The sequence below is a fragment of the Numida meleagris genome, chromosome 5 (assembly GCF_002078875.1).
Source record: "Numida meleagris isolate 19003 breed g44 Domestic line chromosome 5, NumMel1.0, whole genome shotgun sequence".
Taxonomy (NCBI): domain Eukaryota; kingdom Metazoa; phylum Chordata; class Aves; order Galliformes; family Numididae; genus Numida; species Numida meleagris.
The window spans coordinates 17,734,622-17,746,478 of NC_034413.1; the positions used below are offsets into that span (position 1 = coordinate 17,734,622).

General features: G+C 39.8%; 1 protein-coding gene across 1 annotated transcript; it reads left to right on the top strand.

The window, feature by feature from the left end:
- GDF2 (growth differentiation factor 2) lies at window positions 503-3,766 on the top strand. The gene is made up of 2 exons (XM_021400347.1): window positions 503-964; window positions 2,619-3,766. Exons 1-2 carry the CDS (start codon window positions 619-621, stop codon window positions 3,557-3,559), a joined length of 1,287 nt encoding a protein of 428 aa, XP_021256022.1. The 5' UTR covers window positions 503-618; the 3' UTR covers window positions 3,560-3,766.

Sequence of the window (11,857 nt, forward strand, 5' to 3'; positions counted from 1 at the left end):
GTTTGTACTGTCATGAGATCACATGACAGTATCACTTGCAGAATCACAGGTCTCCATCAAATTACTGTAGATTTTCTGATGGCATATTAATGGAATGTGGCAGGGATTTGTGAGATGTTATTTACTAATAGCTAATAGAATAATTTGATTCTAGATTTCTGTTTTCTAGTCTTGATGAAAACCGTGTAATCTTCCACGTCCCTAAGAAAGCTTCTGTCTGAGTTGGCAAGGAAATACTAAAAGAGCATAATTAAGCAACGATGACCCTAAAGTGAAATGTGGATTCTTTACAATATACAATGTCCTTCCCACCAGCCATGTGTGTTTGTCAGATGTTTATAGAATCTTCATTAACTAAGAGCTTTGCTAGATAACGGAAGCTGAAGCATGGCATCAATGACTCAGATAAGGGCAAGTGTACAACCAATCTGCTTGACAACTGACAAGAGGCTGGGGTTTGAAGCAGACTGTGAAAAGAACACAAGAAAGTGATTTGCAAAGGGCATTCCAGCTGTTTGCCTTCCACCTCCTTTCCTCTGTCTGTAAGTCACAACATTTTTAATCAGTTAAAATACCTTCATCCTCTTGTCTCTCCATCAGAAAGTAAATACATAAGAAATGCATTATTTTGGAGTATTAGCTTCACTGTCTGTTTTCAATATCATTGCCTGTCTGACAAGAGGCAAGCCTTTGGAAAACTGGGACAAGCTACCAGCTATGGGAGAGTCTGATGCATTCTTTCATGATCCTGGGGAAGTGGAAGATGAGACCCATTTTGACTTTAAATCTTTCCTGGAGAATATGAAGACAGATTTACTACGAAGTTTGAATTTATCAAGGGTTCCCTCACAAGTGAAGACCCAAGAAGAACCACCACAGTTCATGATTGATTTATACAACAGATATACAGCGGACAAGTCCTCCATCCCTGCATCCAACATCGTGAGGAGCTTCAGCACTGAAGGTAGGAGAAGTCCTAAGTGTGCGGACAAAAATTCTTAAAGAAATATATGAACAGCAGTCACTCAGATGCTTTTGAAATTCTGAGGAAACGAAGTGCCTAATTTTCACAGATTACTAAGAAAGTAAATAGATTAAAATTTTGGGCTGTAGCCTTGCTCCTTTCGATTTTTCAAAAATACAATTACCTTTAATTTTCTATTTGATATTTTTATTGTAAAATATTATCTCTTCAAATGCATAAATTGAAACAATATATTGAGTACAAGGTTAAAATGAACTGTTTCTCAAAGCTAGAGATTTGTAACTGCTTTTTTTTTGTTAGAAAACAAATATTTGATCATCTATAACTGAGACATTCATGCCAGAGAGCTCTTCTTTCTGGGAATTTTGCCATTCTTAAAAAACACAATAGCCAACTGAGAAATTTGTGCCTCGATCCAAGCAAGGATCCAGCAGTGCTCACCTCAAATTCTGGCTTAGATGGGAAGATTTACACAGATTACACAGCCAAGCTTGTCTCAACTTGAAAAAAAATCAAGATCTGTCTGTGTAACAATAAATAGATTTTTGAAAGCTCCATCTCAAGAAGCAATAAAAAAAGTTATGAGTAAGTGCAATCTTTGGAATGGAACTGAGACAGGGAGAATCTGTTTTTGTAAAACATAGTTGTAGACAGGTAACAGCACTACAAGGATCTCCAAATTCCCAAATAAGTGACTCTAGTCCTGAAATGCAAAGAAACCTTAACAGTATGAGCTAGATTATAGTTCCCACATCCCACTCTCTACTCAGACTGCTTTAAAGGGAAGAAGTGTCAATAGTAGCTAATTAAAATTGCCCTAAAACACAATGATGATTGAGTAATTATCTTACATTGACCATCAAATAGAAATCAGTCAGTGATGACTTTAAAATACTACCAATCTGATCTTTCAGCTAAATATCTGCCCTTCCCAAGGCAGAGCTGCTGAGACTGCATTTATGCTTGCAGAAAAAAATAACGCAACACCATAAAAGCTCACAAAAACCTGGAATGTACTTAAGTATGAAAGATTATTTTATCACCAAGTCCCAATTTAAACAGACCCTCCAGCTTTGATACAGGTTTTTCAAAGGTTTTCTGTTTCCTCTAACTCTCAGTAATGCAAGCTGCTTTCAAAGCTATCTGAAGACAACACAAACCTCAGCACTGTCAATTCTTAAAAAGACACAAATATGTGCTATGCTTCTGAATACTAGGAGAGCAGTTCATCCCATTGCACTATGATGAGTGGTAAATTCTCAGCTTTTTTTTAGGACTTCTTTCTGTAAAATTCTCTTTAGGAAATTGCTAAATTTAACACTTCCTAGATGAGTACCTACTACTGACCAGCACCGCCTGCACCTTGTTCTAGGAAGACTCTTCCTGCTACCCCTCCACTCCTTCAGACATTCACCTGCATGCAATCTTGGTGAAAATACTACCAACATCAAGGAACTTCATTTTAACTCTTCACTCCCTGCTCCTGAAACCTGGCCAGAAGATGGTATTGTATTTTTTACATTAGGTAGCCATGGTCTTATTTTACTCTCAAAACATACCCCGCATCTTTTAAAAGCAAGTTATTTGGACTGCCAGGAGCACTATAACCACATGTTTTGATTTCCTATTGCAGATGTTGTTTCTTTAACCTCGCCAGAAGAAAACCCATTTCAGAAACACATCTTGCTCTTCAACATCTCTATTCCACGATATGAGGAAATCACCAGAGCTGAACTGAGACTCTTTATCTCCTGTCACAGTGAAGTTGAGTCTCCCTCCAGACTGGAAGGCAACATGGTCATTTACGATGTTCTAGATGGAGACCACTGGGAAAACAAAGGAAGTACCAAATCTTTGCTTGCCTCCCACAACATTCAGAAGTGTGGCTGGGAGATGTTTGAAGTGTCCAGCGCTGTGAAAAGATGGGTCAGGGCAGACAAGCTGAAGACTAAAAACAAGCTAGAAGTTGTTTTAGAGAGTAAGGCTCTGGGTGGTTTCCCTTGTGAGAAGCTGGATATTAGTGTCACCCGTGACACTAAAAATCTGCCCTTGTTAATAGTGTTCTCCAATGATCGCAGCAATGGGACAAAAGAGACCAAAGTGGAGCTCCGGGAGATGATTGTTCATGAACAAGAAAGTGTGCTAAACAAATTAGGAAAGAACAACTCTTCATCTGAAGAACAACAACAGAGAGAGGAAAAGGCCATCACTGGGCCTCATCAGCGCTCCTCCAGAAGCAAGAGAAGCATCGGAGCCAACCACTGTCGGAGAACTTCGCTCCACGTGAACTTTAAAGAGATTGGTTGGGATTCTTGGATCATTGCACCCAAAGATTATGAGGCTTTTGAGTGTAAAGGAGGTTGCTTCTTCCCTCTGACAGATAACGTTACACCAACAAAACATGCTATTGTCCAGACTCTGGTGCATCTCCAAAATCCAAAGAAAGCTTCCAAAGCCTGCTGTGTTCCAACTAAATTGGATTCAATCTCTATTCTTTATAAAGATGATGCTGGTGTGCCCACTTTGATATATAACTATGAAGGAATGAAGGTGGCAGAATGTGGCTGCAGGTAGTATATGCAGAATATCTAAGAAGAATACACTCTTTTCTGCTGTCTGTGAAACTCTACATTAGTGATGCAAATGAAAATCCTTGCAAACAAGGTTTGGAGCATGGCATGGGGCTGGTTGTTGTTGTTGATGCTTTTAGAGGAAAGCTGGCATTTAAAGAATGGCAATCATTGTAAATACCCTGCATAATACACCATTAATTAAAATTTTGTGAGATTGAAAGAACTATGCATTGTTTGACAAGAGGGACAGAAACCAAAAATTTATAAAATTTATTTGAACTTTTCTGTTAAACCAGCTCTGTTCAGGTCACAAGCAGCCTTTGGGATTGAATACGTCCTGTAAATTTCTAATAGGCATAGAAATCTCATTCTCTCAGCCAACTCTTACATTTCCAGCTTTTGTAAAACTCACTAAACTGAATTTAGTTTGCATGGTAAAGCGAGGAGTCTAAATCCTGCAAACCTTTTCTCACATCAGTTGTCTCAGAGACTTTAAAAATCATTTTAATGCAAATTATTTACTCCTATAAGTGAAGCTTTTTAATTTCCCAAACAGATGACACTCTCCATCTCATTTAATTCCCCGGTTTCCTTCTGTGGGTAGCAGGTGCCTTGGTTTCAGTTTTCTTATCCTCATTGTCCCTATTTTTACCCCTTTATGGCACATACTTGAATGATAAGAAGCACAGCCTTCCGCTTCTAAGACACTGTTTCCTAGGAGGAACAGCAGGCCTTATCCCCTCACAAAGATAAGGAGCCACTTTGACCTACTGCATATTCTTAGTGTTTCTTTGCAAGAACACACAGTCAAACGTCATCCAGTCTTAGGATCTGTGCCCTAACAACTGTGGGAGTTGGCAGTGCTCAGCACTTGTGAAAAAAAAAAAAAAAAAAAAAACAAGCTTAATTTTTATAGGCATAATTAAGTTCTTGGGAGTCTGACACCAGGCTCTGTTTATTTTCCTTATTTCTTCTTAGGATAAACTCTATTTTACGTACAAAATTCTTCCACCCTTTAGAAGTCTGGGAACAATTGAAAACTCCTTTCTATGTTCTGGGACGCTTACATTGCTGCATGGGAAGTACACTACCACACAATGGTTCTCCTGTCTTTACTTCTATTTTCAGTAAACAACAATCCCATCTTTCCTGCAACTAGAGTAAACTTTCTTTGATTCTAATCAAGGTTTTGCCTGTGCAAGAAAAGACAGTGCTTTGTGTTGGTTTCAGGTGCAAATCGTAAGTGTCATACAATGCCATCATGGTCTGCTTCATTTCTACTATTCCACCTTCCCTCCCTCCCAAAAAAAATCTACCAGAGAGCACTTTTGATTCAAATCCACAGCAAACTATATGTATATTCAAAATACTAAATATTAATGAGGCAAAAATATGAAAAGAAGCTTAATATATGGAAGCAACCTGATTTAAATGGATACATATGTTTTAAATTAGGGCAGCCTGCAGGCAAGACGAATTCATTTGCTATGAACAGCTCAGCTTGAAATCTAATATGCAGTTTATTTACTATTGTTAACTTAATACAGAGCAAATAGCAGGTGAGTGTGAGCAGGGTGTTTGTAATTCCATCAAGAACTGTTGGTTATATCACAAACCATGATTCACCAGAATCCTGTGACTGATTTACAGCCTTTTCCACTAGAAGAGGGGTGCAATTGGATCGGATCTAAGATCTGGATCCATGAGAATTCTATCCATCCATAACTGCATGTCATTAACCTCTTAAGTTTCCTGTGACATCCTCTCATTTTACCACTCCCCACTGGCTTCTGTCATCTTGCAGTTGTTGTTATGGCTTCCTCCTTTCAGAAATATCTGTTTTCTCTCCCTGTTGTATTGATATCTCCTAGGTCTATAATATTTTGCACAACTTCTCTCCTCCAAGTAAAACAAACTACCAAGCAAGCATTTGATGTGATCACATTAGAATGACTTATCCACCCATGTGTCAAGGTAATTGTAGCTGTGTGCCCTCAAGTCATCTAAACACAAGGTCCTAGCTGTAATTTTGACTTCACTGAGTGCAGGACTTTGTCAATAATCAAATTAAAAAGTGGGGAAAGACAAAGACGAGTCCTCACATGTTCAGAGAGATATATTCTCAAGAATCAGTTATTTTCTTGGTGGAAAAAAAAGGGGAAAAAATATAAAAAGCCATTTTTCAGCTCGATTCAGATCCCAGCTATGCTATCAGAACTCCAGTGAAGCTCTCCAGACTCCTTCCCAAAACTGTACTACAAGTCTCTTTTGTATTTCAACCAAAAAAAATTAATTCCATCTCCAGCCAGCTCTAACCATCACATTCCCATAGGCTTAACATTTTGGTTGGTACAGCAGTAAATCGAAACATGAATCTTTCTACAGTGTAATGAACAGGGTTGAGAAGAAATGAGAACCTAATAGTTACTACAGATGCTACCTACAGCACAGCTGAAGTGTGTGTCAAATTGATGTTTGGTTTGACATTGTAAATTTAGCTACCTAAGTTTTGAACATTTGATTTTAAACAATTGGTCATGTTCCCTAAATTTTCAGCTGCTTTGGGATGCAAAGAATCAGCCAGGTGGACAAAAAGCACTAGAAAATATATAAGTTGCAAAGAGCAGGCAAAGCATCTTGCTACCTGCATCAAGCCAGGCCTCAATAGACACTGAGGTACTCCTTCTCACCACCAGACTGTGAATGTTAACCAGTAGCTTGCTGCTATTGCAGAGCATGCTGGGGCTTGTGCAATGTCCAGCAGAGGTACAATTAAAAAATAAAGCATTTTTGTTTAACATAAACACATGGCTAGAGTATGTCATCATATTCTGGCTCATTAGCTGTATAATTACAGCCCCTTAACATCAGAATCACCAGCTCATGACACAGACAATTTTAAGGCTACATAACAGCACTTCATTCTTAATAGATACTATGATTACCTGGTGGAAGCTGTTCAGGAGATAAAGTGGTTGCTATTTTCACATAGCTTCCCACCTTGTCTGTGTATATGGCAGACAGAATATCCTCTGTGTTATGTCCCAACACAGAAGAACAGCAGATACAACTTCCCACTTAACAACCGTACCGCAACAGTGATCACTAAAAGCCACAAATGCCTCCATTTTCACTATTTCTTACTATGGGTTAAAAGCCAGTAGCTTCATGGAAATCTGGAGATGTTCAATTGCTCTCTGTTCAGATACCTCTGTACTGAAAATATCCTGACAACACAGAATGTTAACTCAAAATTGCCAGCTTCTGAAATTCTAAGTAACAGGTTTTAGACTGTCTCTCAAGGAAGCTTATCATTTCAGACAGAATTGTGCCCTAACACAACTAACACTGCTCCCAGATCACAGCAGAATCTTCTCCAGCCTCCTCAGTGCCTGGCCACTATAATCACACAACATGGAGGTCCACATAAGCCTGCACTGTTAGTTGCAGGAGGTATTAACATCTCACTGTAGCTGCCCATATGCAGACTGAATTAAGTCTGTTATTGCAAAGAAGACTGGAAGGGTACAGAACGGAACAGAACAATTTGGGAAAACAAACAAGCAGCAAATGAGCAATGTCTTTGAGGCAAGACCTCAACCTCAAACAGCTTAAATGGAGCTCCACTTTCCCTCTGGCTGCATCTGAGAGCTAACCACCTCCCTTCTACCCATTTGAACTCTCCAACTTACCATTTGTCTTGTGTTTAGCACAGGTAAAACCAGGGCAGGTCCTGCTGCAGTCTCAGGAGAGCACTCGAAGAGCTCTGCTTGTCTCACTGCAGGGCAAGATCAAGCTGGAGGTGCCTGAGACACAAATCTCTGTGCCACTCTAGGGTTGACTGAGGCCTACAGATTGCCTCGTGGGGCTTTCTTCAGCCTTCAGTGTTCTAAGTTTTGTCTCATCTCCACGTTCCCTCAGCGCCATCTCTGGGCTGTGAGGGGCCTCCACGCTGCCTCAGTGCCATCTCTGGGCTGCCAGGAGCCTTTCTTACCCCCTCCCGTGGTGCCTTAAATGTAATGTCTGTTGAAAGTCGGCCTCCCTTTGGGCTGCCCACAGACTTTTCTGCTCTCTGTCTCCACACTGCCTTGCTGCCATCTCTGTGCAGGCTGCCGCCGCCGGGCTGCCTCAGCACCATTATCATCCTGCCAAGCTGCCTCACAGTTGTGGTCAGCTACTGCTAAGATGGCCCTGTTTCTTTCTTGTACCCTGCCTTCTAGTTTCTTCTAGATCATCAGTCATAAATCAGCCGAAGCCTCACAGGACAAAGGCCTCAGTGTAGCCCTGGAAAATGGGATGCTGTGAGTCAGCCCCTTCCTGAGGCGCAGGCTTTGGCTGGAGCCCTGCAGGCCTTCTGGTGGCCCTCACAAGCCTTGATGCTGGCCCAGCACACCAAAAGCATGGAGCAAGCAAGCTAGCAGCCCAGGCCTCGGTACCAGGCTGGTAACCAAAATTTCCGAGCCAGCAGCGGTGGAGAACACTACATTACAGCAAACTAGATAGATTAAGATGGCAATAGTTGGTCTGGCTGGACATACTGAGCGCTTGCATCCTACGTCAGCACAGTGGATGGCATGGGCAGGATGTGTTTGATCTGGCATTGGAGCTGGCGGGGCATCAGCAGCACAGTGTCTAGGATTTAGCTTGGTGGCAGCAGTTCACAGTACCTGGCAGTTAAACAAAGGCTGCTGTGTGTTACCAGAGTTCTCACTTTTTCAAATAATACGGATAGGAGGTCTCCTGATGAAATATTTAACATTCACTTTTTAGTATTGGCAAACACTCTTTTGGTGCAACATGCTCAAAAAAAGGTGAATTAGAAATAGAATTAAATCTACAGGATACACACAATATAGTGTAAGCACATAATACACCAATTCTCCAAAGACTGAACATCAATTCCCTAAATTTGTCAAAAAAACTACTTATCAAAATGCAAAACTATGTGACTGAACTAGCTGAGGCTGGATAGCAGCAAAGCATTTATATGAAGACCTCCCGAATCTTCTGCTTATCCAGAATATGGCAGTTCAGTAGAGCTAGGCAATGTGAGTTTATTACAACTGTGCTACGAGCTGTGATGACTCTCCACCTATTCCTGACTGTATCATGAATCCTGGCTGAAAACAGAGATAACGGAAATGTACATTTCCAACCATTCCCCAGTCTTTCAATTAAATCATAAACTGTCTTCTCATACTTTTCTTCCTTTGCTTTTCTCTGTCTTTGATACTTTTTTAGTGTCCCTTTTAGGAAGGGAAGGGAAAGGAAGGAAAGGGAAAGGCATATTAGCAGAAGAAAATTAAAATGGACAAATATAATCATTATTCATTTGAAGTGCTATTTTCTTAAAATGTAAATCTTTTGACATTAAAAACAACTTCATCAGCTTTAATTTTAGTCTCTACAGGTTTGTATAACGTAAGAACTGAAAGACTTAGGTAGAAAAACCTAACATTACTTCTTTTAGCCTGAGAGTTATAAAGGAACCTTAGGGTGATATTATTCATTACTTGTACTACCAAGGCGCCTAGAAAGCCTACTCAGGGACAAGGTTCACTTTGTACCAAATATAACGAGAACAGAACAGAAAAGACAGTCATAGACCATACCTATGCAATCCAGTTATGCCCGATGCAGACAGCCATGAAGTAGTACTGACCCAGACTTGTACATCTATAAAAGGCAGGGGAGGTTTGTCTAGAAATACTTACCAGAGTCCTGGAAGCATTAAAATTTTCATTAGCATAGTCCTGTGCTTGAGCTAATAAACTCTGCCTCTCAGTATTTAGGAGCCCAATATCACCTTTACATTAAAATACAACTGTATTAGGAGTCTCTATTAAAACCAAAATTAGTTTGTTTCTAAATCCTGTTGGCATAGCTTCCAGGTTCAAAAAAAATCATTTCTCCCAGTGAGAAAGCTGCTCTTGCTGCCACCTTCAGATGAGCTTCCTGCTACTGCAGTTTGTCAGCGACCAAGTGATCCATAACGACGCTGCGGAGGGAATGGTGAGATGCAGATGACCACCAGGGAATACAGGAGTAGAAAAATATTTACATACTCTCTTGTGGAAGCTTTTTGGCATGCAATCAGAATGATGCAGACCTTGCATGCAGACTAGTCAGAGACAGATAAAAGAAAATGCCTCTTCTCTGAGTACGTGGGAAGTCCATAACCACCGGAAGTCAGAAAATGAAATATTTGTGGGCAGATTTTAAAGGATTATAAAATTTTATGAGCTATAAATGCTAGAACTAGGCCTGAGCTGTTGAGTTCAGCTCAAAGCTAAAATCAAAATAGTCATTTAGCTTGGGCAATATTGGAAATTAGACATGATGGTAGAATCATATTTTGGAGCTAAATAATGAGAGTTCCGTGAACAGAATTGCATTATGCAGCATACTGAATAAAGATATAAGTTCTTTCTATCAAGGAAGAAGTAAACTGTTACTCTCCAAAGCCTGAACTATCCATACCACACAAGAAAAGATTCTCTCTGTCTAACAATGCGTATGAAGAACTACGAAGGTAGCAGTAAATGATGCATGTCAATTCAGCACAAGAGAACCCAAACATAACTGAAAAGATCTAATGTAGAAAAACATACTACTCCACTTTTAAGGTATGCACATTGGAAAAGCGTTTATTTTCCAGTTGCAATGTGAAACTAGGTTTGTTTCAGAGAGCTAGTGAAAAAGGGCAATAGCAGAAAGCATAAGGGAGAATACATATCAAACTAGAGGAATACATTGAGCTACAGAATCTTACTATATCTTAGCTTTTATTGGATGAAGCAAACCACAATCCTTTATATATATGTAGTGGAAATGCTAAGTCACAGTTTGAACTGGTGATTGAGCACCTGGCAGGATGGGAAGGCAGGGCCTACCCAGGAGAGCTCAGGTGCAAGCAATGTACCAGGGTGACTGGAAGGAGTGGAGCCAGGATCCATCCCTTCCCACACCTCATTTTAGGATTGGCAGTGGAGGTGAGAGCATCTCTTCTGAAGATCTCTGCCTACTTGAAGGCCTTATAGGCCTTCTTAAGGAAACCAGGTTCTTTCTCTTATTTCTGTGCCTGCTACTTTTGCATCTAAGTAGAGCCTCACTTGCTGTAGCTTAAGACTTTGCTGCTCTACTATCTTGTTACTCTTTCTATCACACTACAATATACTTTTTTAAAATCTCAGCTAAAGTTTCCAGCCTTTCTATGAAAGTCTCCAGAACATGATACAATGCACAACAAGTACTAAAAAAAAAAGAAAAAGCAGAAAACATTCCTGTTTAAGTTTCATAGTTTTACAACAACTACATGTAGGAAAGGGTTATTTCCTGATTTCTGACCTCTGGCTAAGGCCGCACTGGAGAAGAATATTACAAATCTCAGGAAATAATTCCTGAAGTGCTAGACAAAAAATACATGTATGGAGTTTAATGGACGATATATAGAGCTCACTTAGATATAGGAGATGATTATCTGGCAAATATCCTGATTAAAATATGCTTAGTGTTTGTTGCTACTTCCTTTCTGAGGATGATCTTTGTGACTATTCATCTGTGTCTGCTGTATTCAGGCTAAGATGAGGTGAATGTTACCATCTCATATGCAACACCTACAACATCCTAGGACATGCCTTGAACAGAAAGTTACAATGAAGTAGTTTAAATAATCCCTCCTCATTTCAAGTTGCATTAATCTGTATTCTAAAAGACAGTCACAGAATACAGTGAGAAAGAAGGCCCTTCTTAAAAAATATACTTTTGAAGACTTAATGTGGTTTACATTGCAAAATAAAGTTACTTTCCTGAAATTCAGGAACTTCAACTTTCTCCAGTTCTAATGGTAAATACTTTAACCATATTTCCATCACTATCCCATACTTCCTAAATGTTTTTATATAATTATAGTTGTCCATTACTTACTATGTACTGAAGGATTGAAAAAGAAAATATACGCATACACCATAAACGTGCAATGTCATTCTTTTTTTCTTGTGGGATAGAAAGCTGTATGCTTAAAGCTACTGTACAAACAGACAGAAATAGAGATCCATCCTGACATATTCTTAGGGACGTGGATTATTGTACTTTTTTCCCCAATTCCTGTCACAGTGGATCCATTTGGTAACCCTGCTCCTTGGCTCCTGGGCATGCCCTCATCCAGCACCCAGCAGGTGTAAAAGGAAGAAGGAAATAAGAAAGTAGAAAAGGGGACTCATGAAAAACCCCAAGCCCCTAGCCCAGCAGGCAGAATATCTAGCCCTACACATTTTTATTTCACTGTTTTCTGTCTCAC